Source organism: Sinocyclocheilus grahami, unplaced genomic scaffold (assembly GCF_001515645.1).
Source record: "Sinocyclocheilus grahami isolate Dianchi unplaced genomic scaffold, SAMN03320097.WGS_v1.1 scaffold95.1, whole genome shotgun sequence".
NCBI classification, from domain to species: domain Eukaryota; kingdom Metazoa; phylum Chordata; class Actinopteri; order Cypriniformes; family Cyprinidae; genus Sinocyclocheilus; species Sinocyclocheilus grahami.
This window is the reverse complement of record NW_015505274.1, coordinates 277,013-288,601: the sequence shown is the minus strand read 5'-3', so window position 1 is coordinate 288,601 and position 11,589 is coordinate 277,013. Positions and strand designations below refer to the sequence as shown.

At 36.8% G+C, this 11,589-nt stretch overlaps 1 protein-coding gene across 1 annotated transcript in view; it reads right to left on the bottom strand.

Annotated features, from left to right (window-relative positions):
* Window positions 1–11,589, bottom strand: part of LOC107587699 (collagen alpha-1(XXVII) chain B-like) — a 97,347-nt gene that overhangs the window by 59,126 nt on the left and 26,632 nt on the right. The window contains exons 5-7 of the mRNA XM_016275582.1: window positions 6,640–6,693; window positions 4,098–4,151; window positions 1,701–1,754 (exon numbers count right to left, since the gene is read on the bottom strand). Coding sequence (XP_016131068.1) covers window positions 1,701–1,754; window positions 4,098–4,151; window positions 6,640–6,693 — 162 coding nt within the window. The remainder of the gene's footprint in view (window positions 1–1,700; window positions 1,755–4,097; window positions 4,152–6,639; window positions 6,694–11,589) is intronic.

The window sequence follows — 11,589 nt, the reverse complement described above, 5'->3', positions numbered from 1 at the left end:
TATATATATATATATATATATATATACATACATACACTGTGCAATGGTTCAGTGTTTACAGCTTGGGACTATAAAATAGTTACACGAACCAACTGACAAATATGGTGTATAAAAGATTGTTGCCAAAAGAGTTCCAGTGAACCTCAGTGAGAAACAGAAGGGGTGGAGCAGCACAATCTCCAAGCAGACATTAGTAGCCTACGCTCGTCCTATTACAGCACACGTCCAGCCGTGCCAGAGTCCACATCTGTTGATCTCCAGGGCACGAGTGTGATAGGATTGAAAGACTGTACATGGCTCAATATTTTGAAATGAAAAGCGTAACTTAATCCCAACTGATCGTTACCTGCTCATATGACCAAATGTGTCACTGCTACTTACTGTACATGTGTTACTTTACAGTAGGTTTGAGCATTACGTTTTTCATTTTTTTTATTGCTATAAGATTTTGTCTCTGGCCACGGCCCATGGATGGAATAACTTTCTAGTTCACTGCCAGCAGTAATTTAACGCAAGTAGTGTCTGCAACTATTTTCCACCAGCTTTTAATATTTAGTTTTAAATCTGTGGCGGTGTGATTGGAAACACATGGAGGCAAAGAAAATGCCAGGTAATTCCATTACTTTACAATGTTTCAGGGAGTCGTCTTGATCCAAACGTTCAAACAAACACCATTGATTCTGAATATATGTAAAACTGCTGATTTAATACAACGCACATGCATGGATCTCTTTGTTTTGTGTTGTATGACTGCATGCGCTACTCAACAGCACATAAAATGACTTCTTAGAATCGTGTATGCCAAAGTACCGAATGCCAAATTCTTAAACCCAATTGAAAATGTCACACTGCTTCATGTGTGAAGGCTTCCTAGAAGCTTAATAGCAAATTTTCCCCTTTGGAGAAAGAGAGTATGGGCATCTTTGCAATTTGCCATTAAGCAGATTGTAGTAGACTGGCTGAAAATGTTAGTACGGGGACCTGGCTGAGCCAATTTCATCTCAGCTGTGTAGACAGTGTATAGGTTCACTGGAAATATGACTGTTTTGAAGCAGGCCTTCTGCCCTGGCCAAAGCACTGTTGGTTCCTTGATTTGGGACCCATTTACCTCTTTTATTGTACAATAATGACACCTATTTGGTCCTATTAGGTAAAAAACATTTCAAAATAAAATACACACACTACGTTGAGGTAAAACACAGTATTTTACAAGGAATTTTCCACAGACATCCCTTGGAATTGGACTACAATGAGGTCATACACTGGCTATCCTGTTCACAGCAGCGTCAAGGACATCAAAGTCAGGTGGACATGTCTAAAACAATTTGGTTTTCTTTCCAGAAAACCAGGAGAAATGCTCTAAGCTTCCGTGAGGTCTTCTACAAGAATCTTTTCCAATGGCATTTCACACAACTGATTTTAGGAGGAGTTCGACACAAGAACCTGTTTCGCATTTGCTGAGTTAGACTGATGTACCACCATCCAGAATATGCCATGGTATGACTGTATGTGAGGGATTACTTTAGCATCGGGCTGATAAAGCAGTAATGTTTCCTGGAAAAACATGATGCTATGCTGTTGCAAATTAAGTGTGCTGAACATTTCCAAACATCTGGTTTGGGAACTACGCTTAGATCTGTTCTGTGACATAACATTGGTGGACTCTCCCTATATTAGAGAAATCATAGAATGACTCTTACCTTCCGACTAGCTTGACCGGGTAGTCCAGGTAGTCCTAATACCCCAGGGTCCCCCTATAAATGAGAACACTAAAAATGACTTCTGATATGGTAAATTCAGAGACACCACACATTGTAACTTATTCTACTTGTTCGCTACTATGCTACATTGACTCCTGAGTACTGGGACAGAACAGGCAAAAAAAAGGTTTATCAATGAATCATTGAATCATTCTGGATTCATCTGTTGAATGTGTTTGGCTTGCCACACAATTGAAGATTTTAAGCCCGATTTTGAGCCAAATATGCACCCCCAAGCAACTGGGGGTGGTGTGGCCCAATTCGAGGCTTGTCGGAAATTACTTTTTGTCCAAAAAAAACCCCTCAATTGTGTGGTGTCATTGTGCTTATTTCACTGCTCCCGATCACGTTGGAGCCTGCACAATCCCAAATCGTAAATTTTAAACATTTTTAATATTTATGATTCTTGATCAGGCTGCCTCTGATGTGACGCCAATGAGCAAGCTTCATCAACCGGATATTGCATGCTTCTATAGCTGAATCTTGCCAGCCACAATCATGCCATGAAAGTGGAGTATTGAGAAAGAAATTTTCTCCAATGTTTTTCTTCTCGTAAAACAAAATTCACGCCAGGAGAACCAGCTGCTGTCGTCAATCGTCCTTTGTTTTTCTTCGCAAGTCATGCTTGATCTCACGAATCTCTGTGAGATCTTGTTTCATTGTGAAAATGAGACTACAATTGGCGGGTGTGTGGTCTCGCAGTCTGGCCGAATTGTGTAGAAGTGTGTGCATTCAGAGGATTATAATGTTAAATGCTGGTTGACACTGTCCTTAAATCCCAAAGTATACTTCATTTTTGTACGTGTACGCTAGCGTATGCGTACAGTTGAACGCGTAGCCTTTCAAAGTATACTCCATTTGAACGCGTGTGCAAACACAGGCGGTCGACACATACGCTCTAGAAAGCTTAATCTTTGTCCAGTGTCTGCTGTATTTTTCTTCAGCAGTTATGACTGATAAAAATGTCTTTGTACTGCCTTAAACTAAAGTTGAGTCTCTCATAACCCTTTCATAAAAGCGCTTATCAATGCGGCCATCTGTTGTTGTTGCAGTCTCTGCTATTTTATTGTTGTTGTTGTTCCATCACTTTAGTTTCATTTTCTACTGTGAAAAAAAACCGGCCTGGGCCAGTGTTGCCACCTTGTGGAACAACTGTTTAGTGCAAAACCAAGTCAATGCACATGTGCGACCTGTGCGTACAAAGTCGGACGCTGTGCGCGTACTATTTTGGTGTGAAATTTGAGTCACACGCACTGTATGCGGACCCTGGAGTATGTGTAAAAAACAAAGTATACTTTGGCCTTAAGTCTTGGGTCTTCGGTTAAGATTTGAAAATCGCCAAGTGTGTCCCAGGCTTTAAGGCAGGGCTGCAAAACTCAGTTTCTTCCAAGGCCACAGCCCTATAGAATTTAGTTTCAGCTCTAATTAAACACACCTGATCCATCTAATCAAGCCCTTCAGGCTTATTTGAAAACTACATGGTATTTGTGTTGGAGCAGGGTTGGAACTAAACTCTACAGAACAGTGTTGAAGAAAAAAAAACGTATGTCAGGCCATAAAAAAACAACACTACCATTCAAACGATTAGGGTCAGTAAAGAAATTAAAATTTTTAGTCAGCAAGAATGCGTTCAAGGATGCGTGAGCAAAATACAGTAAAGGCATTAATAATGTTACAAAATATCCTAATAAATGCTGTTCTTTTGAACTTCTATTCATCAAAGAATTATGAAAAATCATTCTTTCCACAAAAATATTAAACAGCACAACGGAGCACCAAATTTTCTCTTTTCTTGAGCAGCAAATCCTCATATTAGAATGATTTCTGAAGGATCATGTGACACTGAAGACTGGAGTAATGGCTGCTGAAAATTCAGCTTTGCCATCACAGGATATGACAATAAAATTACATTTTCAAATATATTAAAAGACAAAACAGCTATTTTAAATAGTTTTTTTTAACTTATTTTTGATCAATTAAATGCAACCTTGGTGAGCATATTAGTCTCATTTCATAATAATACAAATCTTACCAATACCAAACTTTTGAACGGTATTGTACATATTCACATTTCAGTTTTTCTTTAGCATGTCCCATAACCTTGCCTGCTGCTGTTTTTGTTTTTATTCTCAGGAATCAGTGTGCTGATTAATGCAAGAACCTGCATCATTTTAAGAATGAAAAAAAAAAAGTTTGCAAGTGCACAATATACTTTTTGCAACCACTTAAAAATGGACATAAGCTAAAGCACATGATGGTAAATAATACAGTAATAATATGTAATAAATAACATACTGTATTTAAATAATTAATAAGGGAGGGTATTATAACACATACCTTTATTCCATTTAGTGCTCTGCCAGGTGAGATTCCAGGGTCTCCCTTTTTTCCCTGTAACACACGGAGAACAAACAACTGATCCCATGCAACTGTACTCGTGGAAAAATTTCAAATTTTACAACGAGGTATGTTTGGATACAAAGCTTTCATAAAAGGTAAACAGAGTATGCTATTTTAAAATGCTTTTAAATGAAAAGACTTTTCAAACTACCTACAGTGACTCACTCTTGTTTTGACTCATGTATACATCACATAGGAAATGAGGAGGTTACTGAGGAGTTATTGTGACCCCTGCTCTCAAATCCATTCCAAACAGAATACTGTAACAGGATTCCTCTCCTAATTTTTATATATAGTCTACATGGATAAGAGTAATGAAGGCTTGCAAAGGAAAGGAGTGTTGTTTATGCAAGAGAGTGACCCATGTACACTAGTAAGAATAAGTTTACAGTAAGTCTCTGCAATGACACTGGGGTTAACACACCACATTCTTTTGCCTTTTCAGGCAATGGGATGAAGCCATGCTTTATGGCTGTGATTCAAACACATGTACAAGTGGTAGCATATTTTTTCAAATTAATCTAAGCTGTTAATCTCCGTTGTATTTTTATTTTGTTTTTTTGACAATGCTTCTGGCATTGTTTTTGTGGCTGTTTCACAAAAGTAATTATGCAAATCAGGTACACTCTTAAAAATAAAGGTGCTTCACGATGCCATAGAAGAACCTTTTTGTCTAAATGGTTCCATAAAGAACCTTTAACATCTAAAGAACCTTTCTGTTTCACAAAAGTTTCTTTGGGGCGAAAGAAGGTTCTTCAGATTATAAAAAGGTAAGAAAGAGATGGTTCTTTAAAGAACCTTTGACTGAATGGTTCTTTGTGGAACCAAAAATGGTTCTTCTATGGCATCGCTTGAAGAACCTTTTGAAGCACCTTTATTTTTAAGAGTGTAAGAGTGCAAACATGCCTATAAATCTGTGCTAAATGCAATTTGCATGGCATAATCTTGCAGGTTTTGAGTTCAGTTGTGAAGGATTCACCAGGCTCGTACTTTGCAGTGAATGTAAAACTTCACTCCAACACTGCAATTCAGACACCAAAATTGGCTCTCTAAAGTCAAAAGTGTGCTTGTCTTACTTCTGTCTATTTGTCTCATCCTTATTCCATTTGACAGTAATAGTAAGAGAGGGGAATTTAAATTTGTGATCACCTTCATATGGCTAAGAAAGATCTTTGTTCTCCTGGTCTATTGTAAGACTGCTACAAGCAGCCAGATGTGGTAAAATGAACAACTGTGAAAAGCGTGAATGGAAACAAACAGGTCCAATGATGTTGTCAAACTCATACATCATCCTATATTTCTTGCCAACATTCATCAGAATTCAGCTACTCATGTTTTATTGTTTCACTTTACAATTACAATGTACAACAGCTATAGATGGAAGAGTTACTGGTTTTCTATTGGGCCCCAAAGTAGCCAGTGTAGTGTTTTATTGTAGTACTGAAGGTAATAGTAGCATGTTTTTACTGTTGTCTTTCTAGGTATTATAAAATAATAGTCTACCTTGTGATATCACTGTTGTAAAAATACCCAATCACCTATTAAAGTGCTACTTAAAGCACATATGGCTTATAATTATAAGCCATTGATTAGATCAAAGCTCATGCACATGTTTAATGATCTCCTTTAAATCTGCTCACTAATAAATTCAAGACTTGCATTTTATGAGCACAGTTTTTTGTTATGGTATGTCCAAACATAATGGGGTACGTTTCCCAAAAGCATCGTTAGCCAACTATGGTCACAAGTTCTGTCGTTACTAACATAGTTCATCGATTCGGTGTTCCCGAAACCATAGTTCAAAGGAACATTTGCAAACAGCATCGCAAACTTATACGTAGTTAGAACTACAGTTTCTTGTTAGTAAGACATATGGACTTAAATAAATTATGCTCTTAGGCACTGTAAGCAAGCTAACATACAGTACAATCTATATCTTCCATTCCATTTAAATATATATCCATTTCTGTCTCTATAGCTTATATATGTCCTCAATAAGCACATTTTTGAAGAGTGTGCATATGCGTAAACGTGTAAGGGAACTCCGCAGTATGACGCAAGAGGGAACCTGCGATGAATCAAACATCAAATTAAGCAAAATGACAAGGAATGGAAAATAATGTAGTCATTAGCTGCCATGTTCATTACAGCAGCATCTCAGAGATCGCAAATCGAGTTATTACTCCACTACCTGTGCGTGATGTCATTAAAGATTGTCCTATATTGTTAAACCAACGTGGTTCAAACAACGGAGATATGTTCGGAAAATAGTAATGACTAGTTAGTTTTTACAGCGATGCATCGTACTATGGCGGTTAAGCAGTGAATAACATAATTGTATGGGAAACTCATTACTGATCAATGTCAAAAAACTACACTAAACTACACTAAACGAAAAAAAGTGGCCTCATAGTTCCAACAAACGCTAGTTTAGTAGCATCCACAAAAGCATCACAACACTGTATTCAATGGTACATACCTTGGATCCGGGGGTCCCTGGGCGGCCTGGATTTCCATGTGGACCAGGGGGACCCTACAAAACAACACATGTTCACTTGTATTTGTGTGCTGTCTCCTCCATAGTTACTGTGCTGGGTCACAAGCCTTGACCCACATTATTGTTTTTTTTTCTTTTTTCCAAACAATAAATGGCCAATAAAAAGACAAGAAAGGAAAGGAGAGGGGCATAAAAGAGAATGTACAGAGAGAGAGATAGAGAAAGAGATAGAGAAAGAAAGAGTCTGTGAAATGAACACTCCATGTACCAGACTGTTTTAGAAGCACATGACCATTACTTCTGTCAGTTCAATAGCTGCTATCAGGGTCCCAAATTAACACTCATAAAGTGCCAATGTGAGTACAAATTTACTTTGGCTGGTAAAATGAGTCACTCCCCAGTTAGGAACAGCAACATGATTTAAATCAAATTATAAAACGATAATTTGACTCTCAGTGATGTAAGCAACATAATCTAATTAAATCAAAGACAAACCGCCTATTAAAGAATACATCTGTCAAAACTGATCCGTCTTCAAACTACTTTTTCCTTAGTGGAAATTAAATTGTCAGACATTTCGTTTGGAAGCCTGAAAGTTTTTTTCTTCTATGTGGTCACACATTTTGCTCAAATTGTTTCTCTCCCAAATCTCCCTGAGTTCAAGTGAAAGGATAAATTAATTTATTATTTTTAAACAGATCAGATAAAATTGTATCTCTATGCCAGTGCATGTATATAAACAGAATCAGAATCTGGTTGCATTTAGGACAGCAATTTCACCGACTTGATCAACTTGACCCTAAAGCAGTGATGAATCTGCAGTGGCAGTCCCATTCTGTAAATGCCTCACAAAACTATGTATGGTGCTCTTAGACACCTTTATAAATTTCAGACAGAAACCTGGAAAGAATGAGTGCAGAAAAGAAAAGAAAGAAAGAAAGAAAAAAAAATTATGTCAGGGAAATAAATACAGATTTTCTGTGGATTCCTTAATTCTTACAGGGGACTCCTCTCAGCCCCCCACCTTTACCCCAAACACTGGAAAATATTTTTAAACAAGAATCAGAACATTTACTTTAGTCCCTTAAAGTCGCCAAACCTGTCAGATTCTGAGGGAAGCAGCTTAGTCAAATTTTGGGAACGGAGAAATGTTTGAAAACCTCATACATTTTTCATTATTCTGGCCCGCTAAGTGCTGTATGTAAGTAGCAAAGTTTGCCCAAGGCATGCATTCGGAAAATTGCCCTCTACTTAAAAAGAAAGTGTTGTGTTTTAAAGGGTACTTCTGGCATATGCTTTTGGCATATACCATATGGACATGATTTTCTTCATTAGCTCACTTTTCCAGCAGCGACCAGGGGGTTTGAGTAGAGAGAGTGCAAGAAAGCTCCCTAGACACGGATTTACACTCTGTTAGTAAAGCAGACAAAATAAATGTGATCTTAAACAACAAACTGCAAAAGCCACAATCCAAATGGCCGTCACTTTGGAGGTTAATATGTGCTAAATGAAACAAAAGACCATACTGACAGGGAACAAACGCTGGGAGGGTGGGAGGTAATGATTCGTGCTTGGTGATGTTGCTTATTTGCACACACTTTCTGCATTGTTTTAGCACCCGACTGACTAAATTAATTATGCAAATCAGGTAAGTACAATATGTGCTGAACGTAGTTTGCATGATTCAATTCCTTATCTGAAGTAAGCTGTGGAGGATGCAAGCAGACTACAATCTGGCATACTTTAGTGGGACTGTACAGTGTCATTCCACTGTTAGGATCCAGAAAATACAGAAAGTATGCTTGACTACATTTAATGTCTTTATACATCCTTTTTATGCTGGTTATAAGCCTTCTCTATTGTTTAATCATCATTTGATAAATTACTGCTGCCAAGATCACTAGAAAATGTACACAAACATCTCTCATAAATTAAATTATTTTTGCAGTTTCTGGCACAGTCCTGTTTCAGCACATTTAGTGGTTACTTAAGTGGATCACTGGTCAGTTTTTGTGCTGAAAGAATGCTCAACTGTTTGTTCCATGTTTCATAATGAGTAAATGCATTGCAGCATATATCCTGGGATCTTATTAGATACCATTTAAAAAAATGTTGTTCTAAATTAAAGGTACAGTTCACCCAAAAATGTACTTACTCAAAGGCCATCCAAGATGTAGATGATTTTGTTTCTTCAGGACTGGAGTCGTGTGCTTTACCTGTGGATTATTGTCATGTTTTATTTATTTTTTTTCCAGTTGTTTGGGTTCTTATTCTGACGGCACCAATTCACTGCAGAGGATCCAGTAAGTGAGGAGGTGAGCAAGTGATGTAATGCTAAATTTCTTCAAATCTGTTCTGATGAAGAAACAAACTCATCTACATCTTGGATCTACACCCTACATCTAGGGTGAGTACATTTGAACAAATTTTCAATTTTGGGTGAACTACTACTTTAAATATTTATATATTTGAATTGCATGTAAAAATAAAAAAATCCATCCATTTGGATTACACAGTATTAACATAATTTTAATGTGATGCAAATTTATCAGTCATACATAAATTAAACAGGTAAGAAACAGGTAAGGTTAATGCACTCATGGCATTGAAAAAGTCATGGCATTGTTTATTAAAAAACTATTTGCATATATTTGAATTTATTTAAAGTAATATTTTCAGAATTGCTGTATTCAAATTGCTTAGAAATAGCACAAATCTGTTCAGTGTGATATCAGTTGCATTTATCAGTTTTATTCAAAATACAAACATGGTTAAAACATGGCTAGCTGTGGAACATGCAATATTTAGTTAGTTAAAATGTGTGAAAGAAATGGGATTTATTGATGATAAATATATAAACCTAGTTATTGTGCATTTAAACCACATTCAGTTTATTACTACTACTTAATTATCATGATAATATTTTTTATATAAGTTGATATCAATAATTATCACAATAAATTTCAAATCTTAATTTCTTACAAGTTTAAAGGCAGATTTGTGCTCCTAAGTGAAGGTTGTAGAAACCAGACCGTTACAGTAATTGTGGTTTTAAGCACTCATTATGGTCAGAAAATGACAAACACTTAAAGTTTTCAAATTCTTTACACTTTTCCAGTCATCTTTCCTTAACAAAATAAATACCTTAGTATTTCTTAGTTTCTGCATGTTCTAATGAGTGATATTTTTCAAATCATGAAACAGCTTTGTGTTGCCTGACTTTGATAACGCTTATCTTCAGCACATATATAATATATTAATTATAATTACATTAATGATATTAAATGTTTGGTCTAATAGAAACGCACATTTGACAGTAGCTTGAGTTGACAGTAGTAGTAGCTTGAGTTAGGATGCAGATGTAAATTTATGTTCATTATCAAAAATAGTAACATCTGTAAAAATTGTAACAACTTCATTTTTGTATCTGGTGAAATGTAATTATTCGACAAATAACCATTGGTCTTCCATAGTAGCATACATTTAGATCATGATAACCGCAGTTAAAACACACACATATAGCACCTCAATACCATGGTAAAATGTAACTATATGGTTTATAGATATTTGTATGAAAAACAGTAATCTAAATCTTGGTTGACTATCGATCTACGATGATGTAGATCATCTTGCATTATTGACAAGCTATTTTCCTGTTTGACACTGTAAAGCTGCTTTGACACAATCAGTATTGTATAAAGAACTATACAAATAAAGGTGACTTGACTTGACGTCACTTTTTGTGAAATCTTCCTCTTTTGTGAACGGGTGTAACTAAATAGACCTATTCTGGATGCACACACTCTGAGACAGTGAGGGCATGGAAAGGACGCTGTCGGTGGAGCAGTTGTGGGATATTTCCTGCGTTGCCTAGCAGCCATAGCTGGCTCTCGCTGACAGTCTTCAAACTTTCTGTAAGCCTGGCTGGTTGCTGCATGACAGCCGGCTCTGTCCTTGGCTCTGGATTCCAGATCTGCCACAGGGAATTCAACATACTTTAGACTATTTCTGATACAGTCTTTGTAACATTTGTTTTGGACGACGGCGACTCCTGTGGCCCTAAGACAATGTTCTGAAAGAATCTGGCGTGGGATGTGGGAACTGAATCTCTAGATCTGTCACTCTGTCCTGCCATTTGATGCACATAAATGACCTTAGAGACCTCTGATGGAATTGCTCAAGCTGTTTCAGGTGCTTTCTGTACAGCAGTCCCCAACCTTTTTAAGCCCCAGATCCCTGACCTCAGCCTTAATGAAAGACAAGATCTACCTATTGAAGAATTGTTAGAAAAAGACAACCAGATTGTCCTTCCAATTTGAGGCTTGTAATTTAGTATTTTAATTATTGATGCACCGATCGTGATTTTTCATGGCCGATTTAGATTCCTTTTTTTTTAGCAAATATATTTATTGTTTATTTGCTCTATAACAAGCAAAGTGGCCTTAAACCAAAATATCTGTAGCAGATGAGTTGAATAAGACGCAAATTCACTCTCTGACAGCAGGTGGTGCTTATGGAACAGAAGTAATATAGCGTTTCCTTGGTTACTGCTGTAAACAATGCAGGACAGTGCATTTAATATTATTTTATATAGAGGTAAGAGAAGAAAATGCCATTGCCATTGAAGTCAGTTCCCTTCAGTGATACATTCATTTAACCCCTCACCCCCAATTCAACATTTCTATTTTCTTCCTACATTTTGAGCATTGTGAATAGTGTGTCTGCTGCAGTATTTTCTCCTCTTTGCATCCTTCTTCAGTATCTCTGGCCTCTGCTAATGTCCTGTTTACAAACTAAGGCATGATGTATTTTTCTTTATCACTGTCCCAGTAGCTCCCGAAAATAACAGAAAAATAAGTACAAAAAATAGTACAAAGACTGGAGAAATGTAATGTATTTTTGTACTTATTTTTCGGTTCTTTTTGGGAGCTA